We start from the raw sequence: 26,497 nt of genomic DNA, 5'->3' as shown, positions 1-26,497 counted from the left end.
CAGTTGCATACTCACCAGACATGAAACCCATTAAGCATGTTTGGGATGCTCTGGCTTGACAGTGTTCCATCTCCCGCCAATATCCAGCAACTTCGCACAGCAATTTAAGAGGAGTGGGACAACAATCCACAGGCCACAATCAACTATGTGAAGGGGATGTGTCGCACTGCATGAGGCAAATTGGTGTTCACACCAGATACTGACTGGTTTTCTGATCCACTCCCCTACCTTTTTGTTAAGGTATCTGTGACCAACATATGCATATGTGTTCCCAGTCATGTGGAATCCATAAATTAGGGCCTAATGAATTCATTTCAATTGACTTATATGAACTGTAATTCAGTAAAATCGTTAAAATTGTTGCGCTTATATTTTTTGTTCAGTGTACATAGGGACGCTTTCTCTATGGGGTTCTGCTGCAGCCAGCCCGTCCGTCCGTCCGACGCATCGTGGCACTGATCATGCTTCCGTCGGCATCTGGCACGGGCATTTCTTAGAAGAATCTCCTATATCATGTTCTACAACCCAATAATACATAAAGTAGGCCATACAATATATATAGAAGTCACTGGACTAGGTTTATTACCGTGCCACATACCACATTTCAAACACTTTGTTTGGCATCTTTGTCCACAATCAGTACCATTAGACTAGTCTAATGAGCATTAGACTGATAAAAAAAAGAAGAGGTAATATTGACGAAAAACAGACTGATATCTGATGTTGAGAGTCCATGACATAAATGGAGATGCAAGACTATATTTAGGTAGAATTACTATCACAGATCATTCCCAAGCCTCTCAATCTCATTCACACAGAAGGTCATATCTTGGTGGGAGAGCTGCGGTGAGATTACTATCATGCGGAAGAAGTTGACTCGTCCACCCTGAGGCTGGTAGCCCAACATCATAGTACCCTGCTTCATCATACGCTCCTTAATCACTGGAGCCACCTGTTGATGAAGATACAAGATCACACATCATTGTGTCAGCCAGACATAAACTAACTGGTTTAAATGTAGGAGCACTTGAGGTAAAACAAATAATACTGGCATCATAGTAAGCACTTCACACACACCAACCTTTGACAATCTGTCGTGGTAGTCTGGACTGTTCTCCTTACCCCTCAGACTGGGTGGTATGAACCAGAAACACACGTTCACAAACTCCGGCTGTTCAACAGGACAAAAGCGGAAGACATACTGTAGGTGAGAATAAAATGGGAGAAGAAAATGTTTTGTATGTATTTGCTAAAACAATGACTCACCTTCCCTATGAGTTGAAAGCCCTCTCTTTTCTTAATCTCCTCCACCAGATATCTATGGTTGGACGGTCAACACACAGATCAGTGTTCCACAACATTTGAAACGTATTTTATTAAATGTTTAAAATGTCAGCTCTAAGGTGTTTTAAGTAAGGAGCTTGACCAGTCAGACTTACAGCAGTACGTTTGTGAATGTCTATGTTTGTACCTTGTATGGGCGAAAGCCCTGTCCACACGTTCTTGCAAGCCTTTTGACCCTACAGCTTTCCACATCAACCACAGCTTCAGGCAGTCAACCTTACGGCCACACTGTATCGACTTGTCCCCCGTGTCCAGACTCGTGTCATAGAATTTGTCCTGCTGGAAGAGGTACATTGCATCTGCACTGTGGCAATGTTTCAACAGGTCCTGTGGAAAAGGGGGCGAGATCAAGAATAGCTGAGATTTAGCTCAGGAATGACAACAGGCCGATCATAACTGAAAATACAACAGAAAGCATGGTCTTTAAAACTGCGGTGCCCAGCCCCCTGCCCAACCCCGCCGCTCCACCAACCACAAGGAACCCTGGCACCGGAACATTCCAGGCATTCCTTTGATTGGACCCTGTGAAACCTCTGTACTGGTAAAGTGTACCACAGCAACATAAAGGAACACCATAACTCAGACACACATAGCCGTCTGCCTATGCGGGTCACATAACACCAATGCAACTTTTTTTAGACACCAAATTATTAGCCTGGTTGCCAGTCTTTTTCACTAAAAACACTTGCAACCAGGCTACCAAATTATCAATGGAATCTTCAAATGTATTCAAATGTATGACATACTAAAAGGATGCGATTAGCCATTTCCTTTAATATAGACCCCTCCACCTATTACCACTGGAGGGAATGCTCAAGGTCCTTATATACACAAAAGTATGTGGACACCCCTTCAAATTAGTGGATTTGGCTATTTCAGCCACACCCGTTGCTGAAAGGTGTATAAAATCAAGCACACAGCCATGCAATCCCCATAGACAAACATTGGCAGTAGAATGGCCTTACTGAAGAGCTCAGTGACTTTCAACGTGAACAACTCAGTTCGTCAAATTTCTGCCTTGCTAGAGCTGCCCCGGTCAACTGTGAGTGCTGTTATTGTGAAGTGGAAACGTCTAGGGGTAACAATGGCTCAGCCACGAAGTGGTAGGCCACACAAGCTCACAGAACGGGACCGCCGATTGCTGAAACCGTCAAGCGCTATGATGAAACTGGCTCTCATGAGGACCACCACAGGAATGGAAGACCCAGAGTTACCTCTGCTGCAGAGGATAAGTTAATTAGAGTTACCAGCCTCAGAAATTGCAGCCCAAATAAATGCTTCAGAGTTCAAGTAACAGACACATTTCAACTTCAACTGTTCAGAGGAGACTGCGTGAATCAGGCCTTCATGGTCGAATTGCTGCAAAGAAACCACTACTAAAGGACACCAATAAGAAGAAGAGACTTGCTTGGGCCAAGAAACACGAGCAATGGACATTAGACCGGTGGAAATCTGTCCTTTGGTCTGATGAGTCCAAATTGGAGATTTTTGGTTCCAACCGCTGTCTTTGTGAGACGCGGTGTGGGTGAACGGATGATTTCCACATGTGTATTTCCCACCATAAAGTATGGACGAGGAGATGTTATGGTGCTTTGCTGGTGACACTGTCTGTGATTTATTTAGAATTCAAGGCACACTTAATCAGCACGGCTACCACAGCATTCTGCAGCGATACGCCATCCCATCTGGTTTGGGCTTAGTGGGACTATCATTTGTTTTTCAACAGGACAATGACCAAACACACCTCCAGGCTGTGTAAGGGCTATTTTACCAAGAAGGAGAGTGATGAGTGCTGCGTCAGATGACCTGGCCTCCACAATCCCCCGACCTCAACCAAATTGAGATGGTTTGGGATGAGTCGGACCGAAGAGTGAAGGAAAAGCAGCCAACAAGTGCTCAGCATATGTGGGAACTCCTTCAAGACTGTTGGAAAAGCATTCCAGGTGAAGCTGGTTGAGAGAATGCCAAGAGTGTGCAAAGCTGTCATCAAGGCAAAGGGTGGCTATTTGAAGAACCTCAAATATAAAATATTTGGATTTGTTTAACACTTTTTGGTTACTACATGATTCCATGTGTGTTATTTCATAGTTTTGATGTCTTCACTATTATTCTACAATGTAGACAATAGTAAAAATAAAGAAAAACCCTTGAATGAGTAGGTGTTCTAAAAGTTTTGACCGGTAGTGTATGTATGTAAATAAAAACAAAATAAGTAGTTTCTGGAGCCATTGCTAACTACACTGAACAAAAATATAAACGCAACATGTAAAGTGTTAGTCCCATGTTCCATAAGCTGAAATAAAAGATCTCAGAAATGTTCCATCCCTGTTAGTGAGCATTTCTCCATTGCCAAGATAATCCATCCACCAGACAAGTGTGGCATATCAAGAATCTGATTAAACAGCATGATCATTACACAGGTGCACCTTGTGCTGGGGACAATAAAAGGCCACTAAAATGTGCAGTTGTGTCACACAACACAATGCCACAGATGTCTCAAGTTTGGAGGGAGCGTAAAATTGGCATGCTGACTGCAGGAATGTCCACTAGAGCTGTTGCCAGACAATAGAATGTTAATTTCTCTACCATAAGCCTCCTCCAACGTAATTTGAGAAAATTTGGCAGTACATCCAATCGGCCTCACAACTGCAGACCACATGTATGGAGTGGTGTGGGCGAGCGGTTTGCTGATGTCAACGTTGTGAACAGAGTGTCCCATGGTGGCGGTGGGGTTATGGTATGGGCAGTCATAAGCTATGGACAACGAACACAATTGCATTTTAAATCGCTGGCAATTTGAACGCACAGCGATACCGTGAAGACATCCTGAGGCCCATTGTCGTGCCTTTCATCCGCCGCCATCACCTCACGTTTCAGCATGATAATGCACGGCCCCATGTCGCAAGGATCTGTACACAATTCCTGGAAGCTGAAAATGTCCCAGTTCTTCCATGGCCTGCATACTCACCAGACATGGTACCCATTGAGCATGTTTGGAATGCTCTGGATCGACGTGTACAACCGCGTGTTCCAGTTCCCGCCAATATCCAACATCTTCGCACAGCCATTGAAGAGTGGGACAACATTCCACAGACCACAAATCAACAGCCTGATCAACTCTATGCAAAGGGGATGCATAAAAATGGCGGCCCCCATGCACTTACCACAAATCCCTTGTCAGCTAAGTTTGCCGTATTGTACATTGCTCTCTGTTACTCTTTTTATGTAACGTCAGTAGCACAGTATACATGATCCCAATTTTAGCTCCAAGATGCTGCCAATTAGAAAAAACTACAGTATATTGTGCTGATTTATTGGTGCATTGAACCATGTCGCACGCCGTAGTTTAAAAACTCTGTAGATAGTGCTAAAACAATGACGTCATATCTGAATTTCCATTGCGCAATGACTGGAAGTCTACAAGAGCAGCCGCTCCTGGGTAAGTAGAAAAAAAGGCTTAGTTGCCAAAACGTCTAACTATCAAACAATGGCAAAGGCTGCGGATCCAAAGGTAACCGCCCCGTTCCGCCCCCTGGATACCCTGGAAAGAACCATATCATGTTCTGCGCATTAGTTTCTTTACATCTACTTTACACACAAATTGTTGTAGTCACCCTATGTTCACATTTCTCACTGTCAATCGTGAATGATAATTCTTCAAGTTTTACCGGTGAAACAACCAGCATCTGCCTGCCAACCATTTGATCTCAATCAGTTTTTTGGGAATATGCATTTGATGTTAGTTATGTAGTTTTTCGATTATGTACATTGAGCTGATTTCAGAGTTGATGGCATTATTAAACTGTAGCATACCTGTGTTTTGTTTCAATCAAAATTACATTTTGCCTAGTGGCGCACACGTCAGAGAAAAATGCCACCATTCGATCATCCTAAAATCTCATACCATTTAAACAATTTCTTTTTTACAGTAACATTATACTATGCTATTATATTTGGTTCTGTTATGTGGTCTTGCAGACATTGATTCAGCTTTGCTCTAACTTGATTAAAACAAGCACCATTCAGAGTAGCCTGTTCCGTACAAGTAGAGCAGAGACTGTGCGCAAGTAGAGAATCACGCACATGTGCAGACGTGTCGAGACCATTAGCCCCTGGGAATATGGGTCAAGAAAAGTCTGATGCGCAGCCAATACGTTTTACTCCAAACTGCACGGCGACATAAAAATTGTATCCAGGAGTTAATCTGACTATGGGTAAGTAGAACAAAACGGCTTAATTGCCCAAATATCCCTTTAAACAATGCATAAACATAACATTTTGAAGTATTAAGGACTTGAATTACATTTTATCATTGACAAACAGTTCAATATAAACAAAAACACGTATGATGTGTAACTATTTGTCATTTTAAAGTGATTTTTATGGTTGCAAAGGCAAGGGACGCAAATGCCACCGCAACTCAAGAACAACCCTTTGGTCTGGAATCTGGTGAAGGGGTGTCTTACCGTGGTGTCCTTGAGCAGAATGGCTGAACACTGCAAGCCCGTCAGCATCATCTTGTGTGGATTCCAAGTCACTGAATCGGCTCTGTTCACAAACATATCATTACACTTGAGTCAAAGTCATATGTTGAGCCATTCAGAAGGCTAACCCAGTCATGCGAGACATCAAGACACCTAATCTATACTTTGGTACACTAGCACACAGGCTGAATTCAATTTCAAAGCTTTGTTCTTTGCAGCACATTTAGATGTTTTGTGTACAATTGAATTCCAGCAACTGTATTCTGAGCATGCACTCCTACCTCTCAACTCCTCTCATGAGATGTTTGTGTTCCTTTGAGAAGAGAACACTCCCTCCCCAGGCTGCCTGTGCCAAACCACAAGAGAACACCAGTCAGTACAGATGTAGGATCTTAATTTGATTACCCTGTTGCAGAAGAACTTTCGTGCAATGCAGGAATCTTACATAGTGTATTTGAGGTTGAAAAGGCTTCTGAAATTCATAATTTCAACTTTGAAATTTCAGACTTGATTTGCCCTTATGAAAAATGCATCAACCCCTTCAAAAATGTCCATTAATTTTAATCAAAATCATTCACATTTCTTGTTCCTGGCTCAAATTAAGATCCTACATCTGTATTCTTCAGCTCAAAATAAATGGGAAAGATTGCCACTGTTGAAAAGGATTTAAATTAGACAGTGGCTATCTTTTACATTATTTTGGGAATGGTGTATGAAGTTTTGATCAACATGATAGATGTTGTTGGGCATCATCTTGACAGAAGACTACTTTTGTGGTCTGAAAACATTGGACAAAGTTTGATTCTGGAGTGAAAGATCACTTTAAAAAAGAACTCACATCAACATGCATCCACAACCCCTGTCTGTCACAGATGTCAGCAATGGGCTCCAGTGGGTCAAAGGCGCCTTGTACAGTCGTTCCTGATGTGGCATGGACAAAGAATGGCACTGCCCCCTGGTAGGTGAAGAGGGGTAATGAAAGATGCCCTTGCATCTCTACTTGTTGCCTCATTGTATGATACAGTGAGGGAAAAAAAGTATTTGATCCCCTGCTGATTTTGTACGTTTGCCCACTGACAAAGACATGATCAGTCTATCATTTTAATGGTAGGTTTATTTGAACAGTGAGAGACAGAACAACAAAACAATTCAGAAAAACGCATGTCAAAAATGTTATAAATTTATTTGCATTTTAATGAGTGAAATAAGTATTTGACCCCTCTGCAAAACATGACTTAGTACTTTGTGATTGCCAACAAGGGTTTTGCCACCGAGGTCAGACGTTTCTTGTAGTTGGCCACCAGGTTTGCACAAATCTCAGGAGGGATTTTGTTCCACTCCTTTTTGCAGATCTTCTCCAAGTCATTAAGGTTTCTAGGCTGACGTTTGGCAACTCGAACCTTCAGCTCCCTCCACAGATTTTCTATGGGATTAAGGTCTGGAGACTGGCTAGGCCACTCCAGGACCTTAATGTGCTTCTTCTTGAGCCACTCCTTTGTTGCCTTGGCCGTGTGTTTTGGGTCATTGTCATGCTGGAATACCCATCCACAACCCCTTTTCAATGCCCTGGCTGAGGGAAGGAGGTTCTCACCCAAGATTTGACGGTACTTTGCCCCATCCATCGTCCCTTTGATGCGGTGAAGTTGTCCTGTCCCCTTAGCAGTAAAACACCCCCAAAGCATAATGTTTCCACCTCCATGTTTGACGGTGGGGATGGTGTTCTTGGGGTCATAGGCAGCATTCCTCCTCCTCCAAACTCGGCGAGTTGGGTTGATGTCAAAGAGCTCGATTTTGGTCTCATCTGACCACCACTTTCACCCAGTTCTCCTCTGAATCATTCAGATGCTCATTGGCAAACTTCAGACGGCCCTGTATATGTACTTTCTTGAACAGGGGGACCTTGCGGGCGCTGCAGGATTTCAGTCCTTCACGGCGTAGTGTGTTACCAATTGTTTTCTTGGTGACTATGGTCCCAGCTGCCTTGAGATCATTCACAAGATCCTCCCGTGTAGTTCTGGGTTGATTCCTCACCGTTCTCATGATCATTGCAACTCCACGAGGTGAGATCTTGCATGGAGCCCCAGGCCGAGGGAGATCGACAGGTCTTTTGTGTTTCTTCCATTTGCGAATAATCGCACCAACTGTTGTCACCTTCTCACCAAGCTGCTTGGCGATGGTCTTGTAGCCCATTCCAGCCTTGTGTAGGTCTACAATCTTGTCCCTGACATCCTTGGAGAGCTCTTTGGTCTTGGCCATGGTGGAGAGTTTGGAATCTGATTGATTGCTTCTGTGGACAGGTGTCTTTTATACAGGTAACAAACTGAGATTAGGAGCACTCCCTTTAAGAGTGTGCTCCTAATCTCAGCTCGTTACCTGTATAAAAGACACCTGGGAGCCAGAAATCTTTCTCATTGAGAGGGGGTCAAATATTTATTTCCCTCATTAAAATGCAAATCAATTCATAACATTTTTGACATGCGTTTTTCTGGATTTTGTTTTAGTTATTCTGTCTCTCACTGTTCAAATAAACCTACCATTAAAATTATAGACTGATCATGTCTTTGTCAGTGGGCAAACGTACAAAATCAGCAGGGGATCAAATACTTTTTTCCCTCACTGTATGTGCTTTGCCGATAGACTACTAGGAATTGCATATACAATATTTGGAATGCTAATAGAGTATTAGGAATTCATCAGATTCTTGTGCAAGATATCACTGATTGTCTATCAGCAATTCCAATAGTCTATTGGCTATTATTCCTACTGTTATCGGTATAAATACTGTATATCACAGCACATAAAATAGAATTTACACAGTAAATTAAAAGGTAAACACAGTAAACTTGCTTGAGATTTCGCCAGCTCAATTTTCTCACCAAGGTCTTCTGGAATCATGCAACCCCTGTAGGACAACAGAGAGCACGTGTTAAAATCTGTAAATCATGTATGCCTAAGAATGATAATGAGATGACTGGACAAGATTCACAAAGAAAGGTTCTGATCACTTTACCTATCATCAACTTTGACCTTAAACACGTTCTCTGTCCCAATACCCTGAAATGCAGCTGCTTTCATCACAGAGTAGTGGCTCTGGAGGAAAGTTTGGGTATAATGAATGAATGGGAAATTTAATAGTGTATTACTTCTACCATACTGTCAGTTTTCCCCACCTGTTGAGATGTAAAGACAGCCAGTCGAGGGAGGGCCCACAGTCCCTTTAGTTTTACTTCTGGGAAGGCCCGGTAGCGTGCTAGGTTCATGGCATACATGTTGGACATAGTACCGCCTGGGCAGAAGATGCCATCTCCCTCTGCCCACCCAACTAGAGAACGTAGTTTGGAGAGTACCTCGTCTTCCATCAGGACAAACACTGGAGCTACCTCATAGGTATACCTGTAAAAGAACAGTCCATCACAAGCCTCTTCATACCAAAACATACTTTATGGTATGAATATGTGCATATAAATAGATATTGCTTTCTCCTACTGGCTAGTGTTAAGAGCCTCCGTAAGGAATCGTCCTGTCAAGGCATGGTAGTCCACCCCTGCAAAGAGCTGATTGAAGAACCGCGGATGATCTGAAAATATATGCTCTTTACTGTAGTGCATGCATTCAGGACAGTCCCAAGCGATAGCATTTACCAAGAATCTAATGTAACCAGAACCACACTCATCTCGCTCAGTCTAATGTTTCCCTGTGGGGTCGGGGTAGCTCTGGTCCAGGGCTTTAGTGCGGCTAGCAGCAAACCGCCTAACAACCTGGACAGAGCTAGGGATGGGGACTTACTGGTCTTGACACTGTACTTGGCCACATCGCGTACTCTCTGCAGGAGCTGGTGTTGCGGCTCCCCATTCTCTCGCAGCTCCAGATCTAGCAGAGCAGCTAACTCCTCTGGCTCGCGCCACTCACACACCTGTAACCAAGGGTATAACAAGCACAAGAAACCCCTGAAAATACAGCACTGAGTAGTGTGTACCTCCATGGTTTGATTGTGTTTGATGCACACAGTCAGGTGTGAAGAAGATTTCAGTTAACATACAGGCAATTCCACGGTAAGAGTGACACAGATTCCGATTTTTTACTTTAAAAAATGTATGCACTCACTAACTGACAAAAAAAAATAAAAAAAATAAAAGAATGTCAAAAAATTAACATTGATTGCAAAGATGGCACAAAACGTCTTTCTTTACCAAACTTTGCATCTGCATTCTTCAAGTAAATGTGTTTTTGTACAATTCTGTGGAAATTGTTAAAAGTAGTCATTGTGCATAGAGTTGTATGGTTTGGTTAACTTTGCAATCATTGGTTTTTGTTTGCCATACATTTAAAAATGTGAAAACTCTGAGTCTTAGTGTCACTTATCGTGGAATTGCCCATAACGGTACTAGCCCAGTGGTCCCTAAACATTTTAGCTATATGACCCACCGGACAGGTATGTCACTCAGGACTTACCAAAAGGCTTGTGCAGCAAAAAACATCACAATACAGTGCCTTCAGAAAGTATTTACACCCTCAACTTTTTCCACATTTTGTTGTGTAAGCTGAAAAGTCTTGAGTAAATAAGTATTCAATCCCTTTGTTCTGGCAAGCCTAAATAAGTTCAGGAGTAGAAATGTGCATAACAAATCACATAATAAGTTGCATGGACTCATTCAGTGTTCAATAATAATGGTTAACATGATGATTTTTGAATGACTACCCCGTCGCTGTAGCCCACACATACAGATAATTGTAAGGTCCCTCAATTGAGTAGTGGATTTCAAGCACAGATTCAACAACAGACCAGGGAGGTTTTTCAATGCCTCACAAAGGGCACCGATTGGTAGCGGTGTAAAAATAAATAGAGACGCTGAATATCCCTTTGAGCATGGTGAAGTAATTAATTACACTTTGGATGGTTTATCAATACACCCAGTCACTACAAAGACACAGGCGTCCTTCCTAACTCAGTTGCCAGAGAGGAAGGAAACTGCTCAGGGATTTCACCATGAGGCCAATGGTGATGTTAAAACAGTTACAGAGTTTAATGGTTGTGATATGAGAAACCTGAGGATGGATCAATAACATTGTAGTTTCTCCACAATACTTGCGAAAATGTTCACCCCCCTTGGCATTTTTCCTATTTTGTTGCCTTACAACCTGGAATTAAAATTGATTTTTTTGGGGGTTTGTATCATTCGATTTATACAACATTTTTATTGTGAAACAAACAAGAAATAAGACAAAAAAACAGAAAACTTGAGCGTGCATAACTATTCACCCCCCAAAGTCAATACGTTGTAGAGCCACCTTTTGCAGCAATTACAGCTGCAAGTCTCTTGGGGTATGTCTCTATAAGCTTGGCACATCTAGCCACTGAGATTTCTGCCCATTCTTCAAGGCAAAACTGCTCCAGCTCCTTCAAGTTGGATGGGTTCCGCTGGTGTACAGCAATCTTTAAGTCATACCACAGATTCTCAATTGGATTGAGGTCTGGGCTTTGACTAGGCCATTCCAAGACATTTAAATGATTCCCCTTAAACCACTCGAGTGTTGCTTTAGCAGAATGCTTAGGGTCATTGTCCTGCTGGAAGGTGAACCTCCGTCCCAGTCTCAAATCTCTGGAAGACTGAAACAGGTTTCCCTCAAGAATTTCCCTGTATTTAGCGCCATCCATCATTCCTTCAATTCTGACCAGTTTCCCAGTCCCTGCCGATGAAAAACATCCCCACAGCATGATGCTGCCATGCTTCACTGTGGGGATGGTGTTCTCGGGGTGATGAGAGGAGTTGGGTTTGCGCTAGACATAGCATTTTCCTTAATGGCCAAAAAGCTAAATTTTAGTCTCATCTGACCAGAGTACCTTCTTCCATATGTTTGGGGAGTCTCCCACATGCCTTTTGGCGAACACCAAACGGGTTTGCTTATTTTTTTCTTTAAGCAATGGCTTTTTTCTGGCCACTCTTCCATAAAGCCCAGCTTTGTGGAGTGTACGGCTTAAAGTGGTCCTATGGACAGATACTCCAATTTCCGCTGTGGAGATTTTCAGCTCCTTCAGGGTTATCTTTGGTCTCTTTGTTGCTTCTCTGATTAATGCCCTCCTTGCCTGGTCCGTGAGTTTTGGTGGGCGGCCCTCTCTTGGCAGGTTTGTTGTGGTGCCATATTCTTTAATTTTTTTTATAATGGATTAAAAATGGTGCTCCGTGGGATGTTCAAAGTTTGGGATATTTTTTTATAACCCAACCCTGATTTGTACTTCTACACAACTTTGTCCCTGACCTGTTTGGAGAGCTCCTTGGTCTTCATGGTGCCGCTTGCTTGGTGGTGCCCCTTGCTTAGTGGTGTTGCAGACTCTGCGGCCTTTCAGAACAGGTGTATATATACTGAGATCATGTGACACTTAAATAAAGTTCACCTGTGTGCAATCTAACTAATTATATGACTTCTGAAGGTAATTGGTTGCACCAGATCTTATTTAGGGGCTTCATAGCAAAGGGGGTGAATACATATGCACACACCACCTTTCCGTTATTTATTTTTTGAAACAAGTAATTTTTTTTCATTTCACTTCATCAAATTCAACTATTTTGTGTATGTCTATTACATGAAATCCAAATAAAAATCCATTTAAGTTACAGGTTGTAATGCAACAAAATAGGAAAAACGCCAAGGGGGATGAATACTTTTGCAAGGCACTGTAAAATGACAGAGTGAAAAGAAGGAAGCCTGTACAGAATAAAAACTATTCCAAAACATGCACCCTTAAGGCACTTAAGTAACACTATAAAAAAATGGCAAAGAAATGAACTTTTTGTCCTGAATACAAAGCATTGTGTTTGGGGCAAATCCAACACAACACATCACTGAGTACCACTATTCATATTTTCAAGCATGAAAATGGCTGCATCATGTTATAGGTATGCTTGTCATCGGCAAGGACTAAGGAGTTCAGGATAAAAAGAAACGGAACAAAGCTATAAGCACTGGCAAAATCCTAGTGAAAACCCTGGTTCAGTCTGCTTTCCAACACACACTGGAAGACTAATTCGCCGTTGAGCAGGACAATAACCTTAAAACACAAGGCCAACTCTACACTGGAGTTGCTTACCGAGACATGGAATGTTCCTGAGTGGCCTAGTTACAGTTTTGGCAATTATCAACAATCAACTTGACAGAGCTTGAAGAATTATTTTAAGAATAAAGTGCAAATATTGTACAATCCAGGTGTGCAAAGCTCTTAGAGACTTACCCAAAAAGACTCACAGCTGTAGGTGCTTCTACAAAGTATTGACTTAGGGGTGTGAACACTTATACAAATTAAATATTTCAGTATTTCCTTTTCAATTAATTTGCAACAATTTCTAAAAACTAGTTTTCACTGTCATTATGGGGTATTGTGGGTAGATGGGTGATAAATAAAATATTGAATCCATTATGAATTCAGGCTGTAACAACAAAATGTGGAATAAGTCAAAGGGTATGAATACTTTCTGAAGGCACTCTATATGGCAAAATGCAGAGAACAGGCATGTTAGGCTAGAGATTAGACAGTCAACAGTTTGATGTAGGAATGTGAGACCTTCTCTTTGACGTCTGTGCCCTTACATAGCACCTCCTCAAGGATGACTTTAAAAGCCTCGGTCAGGAAGAGCTGGCCCTCTCTGTGGTCCAGAAGAGGTTCATTCATGTTCTGCTGACCATAGGGGGTAGAAGGTCCTGTAGTCCAATGAGGAAAAAGGAGAGCGGGTTGAATAGTGTTTGATGATACTGCATTGTTGAGTCAGTAGTTTAAGTCAATAATTAGAATTACCAACAAAGTTATTTGCATGGTTGAGATCTTTATACAATACCAATTCATGGTATTGTAGATATCTAGTCTCAGGTTGAGAAACCTGGAAAGTGCTCCCTCCTCCCATCAGATAACACACAAACATTCCAAATCACCTTGCTCTGAAACAATACTCCGATTACTCCACCAGTCAAGAAAGGAAGACCATCCCAGGTTCCAGAATCTAGGTAGGTGACTCATGACTTAAAACCAGTCTGCAAATAAGACCAAACATAAACAATTGAGCAAATGCATCCCTTGACATCACACATTTCTAAGGGGTCATTTACACTACATATGTTTACGAGAGCCATTAATTTTTTTTTTTGCATATACACATAATTGTAGTATAAAGATGCAAATCTCGTGCGTCACCTTACCTAGTAGGTAGTGTGCGAGACTGCCCCTAGACTTGCTCCCAGCCGAGCAGTAAAATGTATAATTGGGCATGTTCCTCTGCCCAGATGTTGGACTCATGTCAGATCTTACTTAAAATACCTATCCAGGCATTGTATCAGCTAACCACATCATATGTTATAACAATCTGTCAGTGATTGACACAATCGATGACGTAGCACACAACCATTGGTGGATGCATGTAACATCTGAGCAGGGGAACGCGACCAGTCTCTTCATGCCAAATGCTCCTACAGTAATTGGTTGCGTTGCTCAGACGTGGCACGCAACCATTAGTTGATGCATGCAACGTCATCGACTGACAGATTTCTATGACATATGATGTGCTTAACTGATACTTAAAATACCTATCCAGGGGTTGTAAGCTCTGGCCTGCATCAGCAACACCTGGGCAGAGGAAGGCACCCAAAATCTTAACAGCAATCTTTTTAAAACAGCTGAACTATACCGAACAAAAATATAAAACGCTACATGTAAAGTGTTGGTCCCATATTTCATAAGCTGAAATAAAAGATCTCAGAAATTTTCCAGACGCACAAAAAGCTTTGCTCTCAAATGTTGGCCACAAGTTTGTTTACATCCCTGTTAGTGAGCATTTCTCCTTTGCCAAGATAATCCATCCACCGGACAGGTGTGGCATATCAAGAAGCTGATTAAATAGGATGATCATTACACAGGTGCACCTTCTGCTGGGGACAATAAAAGGCCACTCTAAAATGTGCAGTTTTGTCACACAACACAATGCCACAGATGTCTCAAGTTGAGGGAGCGTGCAATTGGCATGCTGACTGCAGGAATGTCCACCAGAGCTGTTGCCAGAGAATTGAATGTTAATGTCTCTACCATAAGCCACATCCAACGTCCTTCTAAAGAATTTGGCAGTACATCCAACTGGCCTCACAACAGCAGACCATGTGTAATCAAGCCAGCCCTCCACATCAGGCTTCTTCACCTGCGGGATCGTCTGAGACCAGCCACCCAGACAGCTGATGAAACTGGGTTTTCACAACCAAATAATTTCTGCACAAATTGTCAGAAACCGTCTCAGGGAAGCTCATCGGTGTGCTTGTCGTCCTTACCAGGGTCTTGACCGGACTGTAGTTCGGCATCATAACCATCTTCAGTGGGCAAATATTCACCTTCGATGGCCACCGGCACGCTGTAGAAGTGTGCTCTTCAAGGATTAATCCAGGTTTCAACTGTACCGGGCAGATGGCAGACAGCGTGTGTGGGCGAGTGGTTTGCTGATGACAACGTTGTGAACAGAGTGCCCCATGGTGGCGGTGGGGTTATGGTATGGGCAGGCATAAGCTACGGACAACGAACACAATTGCATTTTATCGATAGTAATTTGAATGCACAGAGATACCATGACGAGATCCTCATGTTTCAGCATGATAATGCACGGCCCCATCGATCTGTACACAATTCCTGGAAGCTGAAAATGTCCCAGTTCTTCCATGGCCTGCATACTCACCAGACATGTCATCCATTGAGCATGTTTGGAATGCTTTGGGTCGACGGGTACAACAGTGTGTGCCGGTTCCCGCCAATATCCAGCAACTTCACACAGCCATTGAAGAGGAGTGGGACAACATTTCACAATCAACAGTCTAATCAACTCTATGCAAAGGAGATGTGTTGCGCTGCATGAGGCAAAAGGTGGTCAGATACTGACTGGTTTTCTGATCCCGCTGCATGAGGCAAAAGGTGGTCAGATACTGACTGGTTTTCTGATCCACGCCCCTACCTTTAAAAAAAAAAGGTATCTGTGACCAACAGATGCATATCTGTATTCCCAGTCATGTGAAATCCATAGATTAGGGCCTAATGAATTTATTTCAATTTTCCTTATATGAACTGTAACTCAGTAAAATCTTAGAAATTGTTGCATGTTGCGTTTATATTTTTGTTCAGTGTAAATGGAAACTGTCTATACATTTGAAACTTGTTTTACCGAGTTTACCTGAAATTGCAGTAATAGCCTGTTACAAAACAAACTGTTGCTGTAACGGAATCTCAGAAGCAGTCAGAACAGTCCTTTCAATGCAATGGCGTCGGCAAGCAGGTTCAACTCCCCAGTGAATTAAACAACATTTTTAGACGCAATTTGCTTTCATCTCACGTAGCCGAATGATTTAGGCTACATGATATTGATAAAATGAAGCCTGGTTTGTTCTAAGTCCACTTTAATTGGATGTAAAGTCCCCTAAAGAGATGACTAGTATGGTTCTTGTGCCGACCGACATTTGCGCTTATAAATCGAAATGTGGACACCGTAGATCGGAATGCCTTGGATATAGCGATTGCCCCAGTTCTCACGGATTCGGTATTATTGTCGCGTTAAAAAAAACTGGGATCTCGGAAATATCCGACTTCAATGCGTTCAAGACAACTGGGAACTCTGAAGAAAACTAGCTCTGACTGGGAAAAATTGTTTTGAACAGTCATCCAACTCGGAATTCCAAGTCGGAAACTCAGGCATCTTTCTAGAGATCTGACTTTCCGACCTGAAGGTCACTGACATCATGATTTGACCTTGTTTTAAATCAATGTTTCATATATAGCACCATATATCCAGAGATATTGTATATAATGTCGAGATGGTCTTGTCTCCGCCCTATCAAATGGGAGTCATTGTCCCAAAAGCGGGAAGGCAGGCAGTTTTTAAGCAGACCGAATTTGACGGGAGTGGACGCTTTAACTTCGCCTCTCCCCCTCTGGTATTTTTCTTTCGCCTGTGTGACGCGGGCTGTGAAATCTGACACCACTTGAAGCTGGGATGTTTCGCATACCATTTCAGTCGCTCTTCCAACTGTCCATCAACTCCTGGCTAAACGCTATGGTCGCGTTCCCCTGCTCAGACGTTGCACGCGTCAACCAATGGTTGCGTGCTAAGTCATTAACTGTGTCATAGACTGACAGATTGTCATAACATATGATGTGATTAGCTGATAGGTATTTAACCTATCCAGGCGTTGTAAGATCTGGCAGGCGACAACAACGCCTGGGCAAAGGAATGCACCCTAGGTCACAGCCACTAACAATGCACATGCCTGCAATCCTTAGATCCTAGCGAAGCAACATGGTTTCGTCGCTCTACCACATTCAGAGATCGATTTATAGGCAACTTTATCAAAGTAACCTAAAATAATTAATAGATTTTTTACAAAAAATACTTTCGGTTATTCATAGACGGACAATATTAATATGATCTGAAAGGCCAGTCCTAACATGTTCAGAAAGCCAAGCTAAACCCCTGTTTGACGTTCAGAAGGGTTGGGCAGGAGTTTTGATCAAGATACATTTTCTCTAAGACTAATCATACAAATATGTATTTTACAGTTATAAGGAAGGTATAAATAATTACTTTTGTAATTAGATTAGCCTACATTGTACTTACATTATTTATGCTAATGTTGTAACTTAAAAGCCATTTAGTTATGGTTCAGCTGGTAACTGACGTTAACATTCAGCTAACTAGCTAATCATAAGTGGCACGTGAATTTCAACTTTGGGGAAGTTAAAAAATATATATAAAAAAAACACGAAATAAATCACCTTTATGATAAATTATTGCATGTATCCATCATCGAATTTGCAGGCTAATTTAAAACGACCTACTAATCCTGATGTGATGAGTAGGTTGGATCGTCATAAATTAGGCTAATAATGTGCTCACGTTCACAAAATAATTAAGCTTTTCTTCGTTCTTTGCACACATGCAGAGCTCAGCCCTAGCTAGAGGGACATTTTCAAGGAGGATCCAAGAAAAACGTGCCCTTTTATAAACAAATGTCATGCAATTCTACAACGCTTTACTCTCCATGACTAGAGACAATAGAGTCTTTAATACCACAACAATTACATAATAAGCAACTCTGCTGACACTGACAAACTGAGATCATTTAAAAACGACCTTGTATTGAATGCAACCATCTAATCGATGCCTATGAAAAGGGGAAACATATTGTAGGCTATGACGTCCAGCTAGCCTGGAGGATGAAATTATTGTCCTAAAAGAAAACTTTCCAGGAGCACGGACTCCAATGATAAAGACAGTGAATATACGAACTCACCTAGAATATGGCTGACTCTCTCCACTATAGTGCCAATAACTGGGGGAATTCTGGATCAAAATGGGGTTTAGGAGGTAGGCGTGGTCATGGGCGTGGTCGACCGAACATTTGAGGGCTGACAAAATGTAGCTGTTTTAAAGCTAATTTCCTGCAATTATACACATTTTGCCATGTGGTGGAGATGAAATGTTGCCGCTTTAAAGCACATTTCCAGCAATTGTACACATTTGGCCATGGCTTATGCTATCTGACTGACTCAAACATTAACAAAATCAATGGGTGCCCCATGCCATGACAAAGCTACTTCTGAATGCATAATCTTAGATTCTCCTTGACTGTCTAGGTTTTCTTTAGGTGATTGTTAGTTCTCAAAGATGATCTTATTGAAAAATATATGGGTCCATTATCTATTCTACATACTTTATATCTGGTTTTAGTCATTCAAGTTTACACTGAAAACGTTTCCACACACACACACTTTATTTTTTGCTGTTTGGACATAGGCAGCCCGAAAAAACACTTAGGTGGCCCGCCCAATACTTTTCTATGCAGAAAACAACCTGCATTAAGATAGGCTATCAAAATTCTCAACTGCCAATATTGAGTGAACAGCCTAACTAAAGACAGGTTGCAGTTTTCTTTGTCTCCCTTGTGTTTTTGCAGTAATTGTATTTTTTTATATTGCAATAGGCATAGGCCTATTTTAGATTATTTTCACTGACGAAAAAACAGCTATTTGATATGCTGCATGCAGCTGCCCAAATTGCAAGCTTCCCATAGAGAATGATAGAGGCCTCTAGTGGCCAAAAGGCTATTTTAGCATGGGCCAGTCATTGAGGGATGTCACCATTTTAATGTGGTCAAATAGGTGGGACTTTCAACCACAGGAGGTTGGTGGCACCTTAATTGGGGAGGATGTGCTCGTGGTAATGGCTGGAGCAGAATAAGTGGAACGGTATCAAATACAACAAACATATGGTTTCCATATGTTTGATGCCATTCCATTCCCAGACATTATTGTGAGCTGTTCTCCCATTAGCAGCCTCCACTGCTTCCAACTATATTGGCTGATCCCTTCTGATGACCCTGTTGGAGTCATGTCCAACCGGGTCATCAGGAGGGATCAGCCAATCGTGAAGAAGAAAATGGACTACTTAAAAATTGAGATTTCCTCAATGGCGCTGCCTGTGCGCTCACAGACACCATAATAGGAACTATATAGGGATGCTTTCTCTATCATATTCTATGGAGCTTCCTGACTAAGTTATGCACTGGCCTTGTGATTTAAAACAATTCACTGCAAAACAATTTAAAGAAGCAAAATTATCTTCGGTGGCCAAATCATGCTCTCTGGTGAAGTGTTTTGAAGGATTTTATTTATTTTGTATAGACAGGAGTAATTATATAATTTTGGCAAGTTCAACTCAATTTAAATTTAGGGGAAGCTGTTGGACACGCCACCTAATGTATAATGATATGACTATGTAATGAATGAATTCACATTCAATGCATAAGCTTAAGTTACAAGGCAATACTGGCATTAACAAAGCATTAAGTATCTAGGCATGATCAGAGAGTGAGAGGAAGAAGTCATGGCCTGAAAGGCCATGTAGAAAGTCCATAGGGAGGAGAGAGAGACAGTGTAGGTATCTCACCAGAGCAGGTCAGGAACAAAAGAGAAAGAGCAATACATCCGAGACTCTTTTATAACAATTAGACTTGTTTGGATTCAAAATCTGAGTTGTTGACCAATAGCATGACTGTAAAGTTACATCAGATATCAGACCTACAGGAAGTGATCACAACAGCACCTCACCAGCAGATGTGACAGAATGGGGATTGAGAGAGCAGCACAGATAATTCGTCATTCCTGAGAAACACAAAATAAATCTTGCAAACAGTTAAGGTTGGGGGCTGGGCCTCCACTAGAATGAATAAATCATTTTGTTTAGATGGCTACCTAGCGCTGTATAATATAAACGACACTGTATGATAACGTTACTGTACTTTTATATTTGTATGAGAGTGGTAATCGTTCATTTTTGATAGGCTAACGTTACTTGATGAAGCATATACAGTATGTTGTTAGCCAGCTAGCAGTGCTGATAGTGCTATTTTGTCTTGTAATTTAGTCAATTAGTTTTATGGATGAGAAAATAAACCCTTTAAAAAGGACAGGTTAACTTTTTTTAAACCCCAAAAAACGTGGTTTTGAGAAACTTACCCCACCAATAATAGACCTCCTCATGCTCATTCTCCAATTGTAGCGGCATAGATAAAACATAAACAAAGGCTCCAAAAACACCCAAATACCTCCTTTTAGAAATGGCAACACTCTCGGTATAGCGATGCAGGTTTTAGATCAGTGTTTCCCAACTCCGATCCTCGAGTACCCCCAACAGCACACAGTTTGTATATTGTATTTATTAGGGATCCTCATTAGCAGCAGCTACTCTTCCTGGGGTCCAAACACATTAAGGCACTTACATCACACAATCTTTGTTGTAGCCCCGGACAAAAACACCTGATTCAACTTATCGAGGGCTTGATGATTAGTTGACAAGTAGAATCAGGTGTGCTTATCCGGGGCTACAACAAAAATATGTACTGTTGGGGGTGTTTGAGGACTGGAGTTGGGAAACGCTGCTTTAGATGTTGTACACATGAAATTGTGTCATCCCGAACGTTATTCGTAATGTTATATTCCATTTTGTAGGACTCGAGCGATACATTTCCATGTGAGAGCATGCGCGCGCTTTGCCCTAACCCTAACGTTGCGGATAAAGTTAGGAATTACACAATTTCATGGGTCCTACTAATCACCCCAAACCGGTAACCCAAAGTACCCCAAACAGGTACCCCCAAATAACCCCATACAGGTACCCCAAAGTCCCTAAAACAAGTACCCCAAAGAAACCCAAACAGGTACCCCAAAGTAACAAAGAACCCCAAAAAGGGATCCCAACGTACCCCAAACAGGGACCCAAAAGTACCCCAAACAGGTACCCCAAAGCACCCCAAACAACCTCATGCAGGTACCCTAAAGTACCCCAAACAACCCCCAAACAACCCAAAACAACCCCCAAAGTACCCTAAAACCGATACCCCAAAGTACCCCCCCCAAAAAAGCAACCCTAAACAGATACCCCAAAGTATCCCGAAACAACCCCAAAGTACCCTAAAGTACCCCAAAATATCCCAAACAACCCCAAACAGATACTCCAAAGTACCCGAAACAATCCCAAAGTACTGCAAGCAACCCCAAACAGGTACCCAGGAGAATGCAGCCAAGTAGTGAAAATATAGGTGGGAATCACAGACTTGGCAGAATATAAGCTTATGCAGATTTGTATACATATTATCTTTGACAGAATCCCTGTGGCTCAAATGTTGATCAATAAGGCTTTTTTTCACTTCAGGTCCATTATCCAATAAAAGATCATGCACAGGCTTCACCCAGAAAATGCATACCTTATTTACTTAAAAAAGCATAGCTACTCGCATGTCAGTGTGAAACGGGGCTGAAGACAAAAAAGTTTGAGGTATGCTATTGTTTGTTCCTACACTCTTAGAAAAAAGGGTTCCAAAAGGGTTCTCCTATGGGGACAGCTGAAGAACCCTTTTAGATTCTCGGTAGCACCTTTTTTCCTAAGAGCATATTACTGGTATTTCTGATACACACCTGGAAACAAAATGTAACGTTTTCACATACTCAAAACAATTAACATATTTTTTTGTTTAAAATTGTGTTATTGCTGCTAAATAGTTGTATTAAAAAAAAAATTTGTACTTGTACAAACCTTGAATCGAGTACTCGAGAACTCGTGCCCATCCCTGATTTCAGAGGAAGGCCCTAAGAATTGTCAAAGACTCCATCCTCCCTAGTCATAGACTGTTCTCTCTGCTCTCTGCTCTCTCTCTGGTGTCCAAGATGGCGGAGTAGTGCAGTTGTGTTTTTATCGTATGTCTGTAAATGTCTGTAAATAGCCTGTAAATACCCTATTTTTCGTACATATTTCCCTATCAGACTTTTCATCCTTCTACAAGATATACTTTCCTGCAACCCGCCTCACTCAATGTGGAACGGATTCTATTATTGACTTACCTTTATCTAGAATCTAGAATCTCCAGTTGAAACTAGCTAGCCAGCTAACTAGCTACTTGCTATTAGCCACAGCTAGCGGTGTTTCACCCAGAACATTGGATTTTTTTTCGCGGGATTAATTTTAATCACTGGACATTGATCACCGGATATTCGGCCAGTCTGCACAGCGTGTTATCGACCCAGAACATATCAGTTTTTCCGCCGGAATCACTGAATCACTGGACCTTTAACTCCGGATTCGTCGCTACCAGCTAGCTACAACAAAACGGACGCTGTGGTCTGGCTAATCATCCTGAGCTAGGCCCATCTCCCGGCTATCTACCTCTCTGTCAACCGGACGGGACCACCTAGTGTTGACACGGAGCCCCGCCGATCCTACACGACTGGTCTGCCGACGAAATCGTCTGATGTGGTTACGACGTTAACCACGAAGATTCCATCCATCTGCTAGCCCTGGCCCGCTAGCACACGCTAGCCGTGGCCTCTTACTCACTAGTACTTCACCACCGGACCTTATGATAACTCAGCTATACAGCTGATATCTGCTGGACTGTTCCTTTTTACGGTACTACATCCTGTTTATGTTTAGCCTCAGCCCAAACATGGTTAGTTTATTGTTGTTTCGGTTATTTCTAATTGTACTATATCACTGTAGACCCCCCAGCCTAGCTAAACCTGCCTTAGATAGCTCCTTTGCCCCTCCCCCCAATACACGCGGAGACCGACTCAATTGATGCCTCCAGCGATGCTATCTCTTTCATTGTTACCCAACGCTTAGGTTTACCTCCACTTTACTCATATCCTTCCATATCCTTGTCTGTACATAATGCCCTGAATCTTTTCTATAACACCCGGAAATCTGCCCCCTTTATTCTATGTACCCAACGCACTAGAAGACCAGTTCTTAAAGCCTTTAGCCGTATCCTTATTCTAGTCCTCCTCTGTTCCTCTGGTGATGTAGAGGCTAACCCAGGCCCTGCAGCCCTCAGTATCACTCCTACTCCCCAGGCGCTATCATTTGATGACTTCTGTAATCGCAAAAGTCTTGGTTTCTTGCACATAAATATCAGAAGTCTACTTCTTAAGTTTGAGTTATTCACTGCGTTAGCACACTCTGCCAACCCTGATGTTCTAGCAGTGTCTGAATCCTGGCTCAGGAAGGCCACCAAAAATTCTGAAATTTCCATCCCCAACTATAACATTTTCCGTCTAGATAGAACTGCCAAAGGGGGTGGAGTTGCAATCTACTGTAGAGATAGCCTGCAGAGCTCTATCATACTATCCAGGTCTGTGCCCAAACAGTTTGAGCTTCTACTTCTAAAAATCCACCTTTCCAGAAATAAGTCTCTCACTGTTGCCGCTTGCTACAGACCCCCCTCAGCCCCCCAGCTGTGCCCTGGACACCATATGTGAATTGATTGCCCCCCATTTATCCTCAGAGTTTGTACTGCTTGGTGACCTAAATTGGGATATGCTTAATACCCCAGCCATCCTACAATCCAAGCTAGATGCCCTCAACCTCACGCAAATTATCAACGAACCTACCAGGTACAACCCTAAATCCGTAAACATGGGTACCCTCATAGATATCATCCTGACTAACATACCCTCTAAATACACCTCAGCTGTCTTCAACCAGGATCTCAGCGATCACTGCCTTATTGCCTGCGTCCGTAACGGGTCCGCGGTCAAACGACTACCCCTCATCACTGTCAAACGCTCCCTAAAACACTTTAGCGAGGAGGCCTTCCTAATTGACCTGGCCCAGGTATCCTGGATGGATATAGATCTCATTCCGTCAGTAGAGGATGCCTGGTTGTTCCTTAAAAGTAATTTCCTCTCAATCTTAAATAAACATGCCCCATTCAAAAATACAGAACTAAGAACCGATATAGCCCCCTGGTTCTCCTCAGACTTGACTGCCCTTGACCAGCACAAAAACATCCTGTGGCGTACAGCATTAGCATCAAATAGCCCCCGCGATATGCAACTTTTCAGGGAAGTTAGGAACCAATATACACAAGCAGTCAGGAAAGCAAAGGCTAACTTTTTTCAAACAGAAATTTGCATCCTGTAGCACTAACTCCAAAAAGTTTTGGGACACTGTAAAGTCCATGGAGAATAAGAGCACTTCCTCCCAGCTGCCCACTGCACTGAGGCTAGGAAACACTATCACCACCGATAAATCTACAATAATCGAGAATTTCAACAAGCATTTTGCTACAGCTGGCCATGCTTTCCATCTGGCTACCACTAACCCGGCCACCAACTCTGCACCCTCTGCTGCAACTTGCCCATGCCCCCCCCCCGCTTCTCCTTCACACAAATTCAGACAGCTGATGTTTTGAAAGCGCTGCAAAATCTGGACCCCTACAAATCAGCTGGGCTAGACAATCTGGACCCTTTCTTTCTAAAACTAGCCGCCGAAATTGTCGCTACCCCTATTACTAGTCTGTTCAACCTCTCTTTCATAACGTCTGAGATCCCCAGAGATTGGAAAGCTGCCGCGGTCATCCCCCTCTTCAAAGGGGGTGACACTCTAGATCCAAACTGCTACAGACCTATATCCATCCTGCCCTGCCTTTCGAAAGTATTCGAAAGCCAAGTTAACAAACAGATCATCGACCATTTCCGAATACCACCGTACCTTCTCCGCTATGCAATCCGGTTTCCGAGCTGGTCACGGGTGCACTTCAGCAACGCTCAAGGTCCTAAACGATATTATAACCGCGATTGATAATAGACAGTACTGTGCAGCCGTCTTCATCGACCTGGCCAAGGCTTTCGACTCTGTCAACCACCGCATTCTTATTGGCAGACTAAATAGCCTTGGTTTCTCAAATGACTGCCTCGCCTGGTTCACCAACTACTTCTCAGATAGAGTTCAGTGTGTCAAATCGGAGGGCCTGTTGTCTGGACCTATGGCAGTCTCTATGGGGGTGCCACAGGGTTCAATTCTTGGGCCGACACTTTTCTCCGTGTATATCAATGATGTCGCTCTTGCTGCTGCTGACTCTCAGATCCACCTCTACGCAGACGACACCATTTTGTATACATCTGGCCCTTCATTGGACACTGTGTTAACAAACCTCCAAACGAGCTTCAATGCCATACAACAATCCTTCAGTAGCCTCCAACTGCTCTTAAACACTAGTAAAACTAAATGCATGCTTTTCAATCGAACGCTGCTGGCACCCGCCCACCCGACTAGAATCACCACTCTCGACGGGTCTGACCTAGAGTATGTGGACAACTACAAATACCTAGGTGTCTGGTTAGATTGTAAACTCAACTTCCAGACTCACATAAAGAATCTCCAATCCAAAGTTAAATCTAGAATCGGCTTCCTATTTCGCAATAAAGCCTCCTTCACTCATGCTGCCAAACATGCCCTCGTAAAACTGACTATCCTACCGATCCTTGACTTCGGCGATGTAATTTACAAAATAGCCTCCAACACTCTACTCAGCAAATTGGATGTAGTCTATCACAGTGCCATCCGTTTTGTCTCCAAAGCCCCATACACTACCCACCACTGTGACCTGTACGCTCTTGTTGGCTGGTCCTCACTACATGTTCGATCGTCAAACCCACTGGCTCCAGGCCATCTATAAATCACTGCTAGGCAAATCCCCGCCTTATCTTAGCTCATTGGTCACCATAGCAGCACCCACCCGTAGTCTGCGCTCCAGCAGGTATATCTCACTGGTCATTCCCAAAGCCAACACCTCCTTTGGCCGCCATTCCTTCCAGTTCTCTGCTGCCAATGACTGGAACGAATTGCAAAAATCTTTGAAGCTGGAGACTCTTATCTCCCTCAATAACTTTAAGCATCAGTTGTCAGAGCACCTTACCGATCACTGCACCTGTACACAGCCCATCTGAAATTAGCCCACCCAACTACCTCATCCCTATATTGTTATTTATTTTGCTCTTTTGCACCCCAGTATCTCTATTTGCACATAATCTCTTGCACATCTAGCATTCCAGTGTTAATACTATTGTAATTATTCTGCACTATAGCCTATTTATTGCCTTACCTCCATAACTTGCTACATTTGCACACACTGTATATATATTTTCTGTTGTATTTCTGACTTTATGTTTTTTACCCCATATGTAACTCTGTGTTGTTTTTATTGCACTACTTTGCTTTATCTTGGCCAGGTCGCAGTTGTAAATGAGAACCTGTTCTCAACTGGCTTACCTGGTTAAATAAAGGTGAAATCAAAAAATAAATAAAAAAATAAAAAAAACGCAT

At 42.5% G+C, this 26,497-nt stretch overlaps 1 protein-coding gene across 3 annotated transcripts; it reads right to left on the bottom strand.

Annotated features, from left to right (window-relative positions):
- Positions 1-559: 559 nt before the first annotated feature.
- LOC121569256 (cysteine sulfinic acid decarboxylase) lies at positions 560-20,519 on the bottom strand. Of its 3 annotated transcripts, none has more exons than XM_041880072.2 (15): positions 20,445-20,519; positions 13,752-13,850; positions 13,387-13,523; positions 9,615-9,741; positions 9,315-9,405; positions 8,999-9,221; positions 8,839-8,918; positions 8,676-8,730; positions 6,667-6,783; positions 6,110-6,174; positions 5,811-5,892; positions 1,472-1,671; positions 1,267-1,318; positions 1,082-1,171; positions 560-952 (listed from the first exon to the last, which is right to left on the bottom strand). In XM_041880072.2, exons 2-15 carry the CDS (start codon positions 13,834-13,836, stop codon positions 779-781), a joined length of 1,578 nt encoding a protein of 525 aa, XP_041736006.2. In that variant the 5' UTR covers positions 13,837-13,850; positions 20,445-20,519; the 3' UTR covers positions 560-778. The 3 variants fall into 3 exon arrangements, with proteins under 3 accessions (XP_041736006.2, XP_041736000.2, XP_041736014.2); XM_041880066.2 differs by lacking the exon at positions 20,445-20,519 and adding an exon at positions 18,132-18,209; XM_041880080.2 differs by lacking the exon at positions 20,445-20,519 and adding an exon at positions 16,019-16,317.
- Positions 20,520-26,497: the final 5,978 nt, after the last annotated feature.

This window comes from Coregonus clupeaformis, chromosome 1 (assembly GCF_020615455.1).
Source record: "Coregonus clupeaformis isolate EN_2021a chromosome 1, ASM2061545v1, whole genome shotgun sequence".
Lineage (NCBI taxonomy): Eukaryota > Metazoa > Chordata > Actinopteri > Salmoniformes > Salmonidae > Coregonus > Coregonus clupeaformis.
The sequence above is the reverse complement of the archived record's forward strand: the minus strand, read 5'-3'. Positions and strand labels throughout refer to the sequence as shown.

Bases quoted from the DNA above. Each gene is read 5' to 3' on its own strand.
- LOC121569256 (XM_041880072.2), bottom strand. From the start codon at position 13,836: ATGAGTCACCTACCTAGATTCTGGAACCTGGGATGGTCTTCCTTTCTT. The intron at 8,731-8,838 runs GTAAAGTGATCA...GTTGTCCTACAG, and splicing joins AAGGTCAAAGTTGATGATAG to GGGTTGCATGATTCCAGAAG. The intron at 6,784-8,675 runs GCAAGTTTACTG...TTCACCTACCAG, and splicing joins TTGAGCTGGCGAAATCTCAA to GGGGCAGTGCCATTCTTTGT.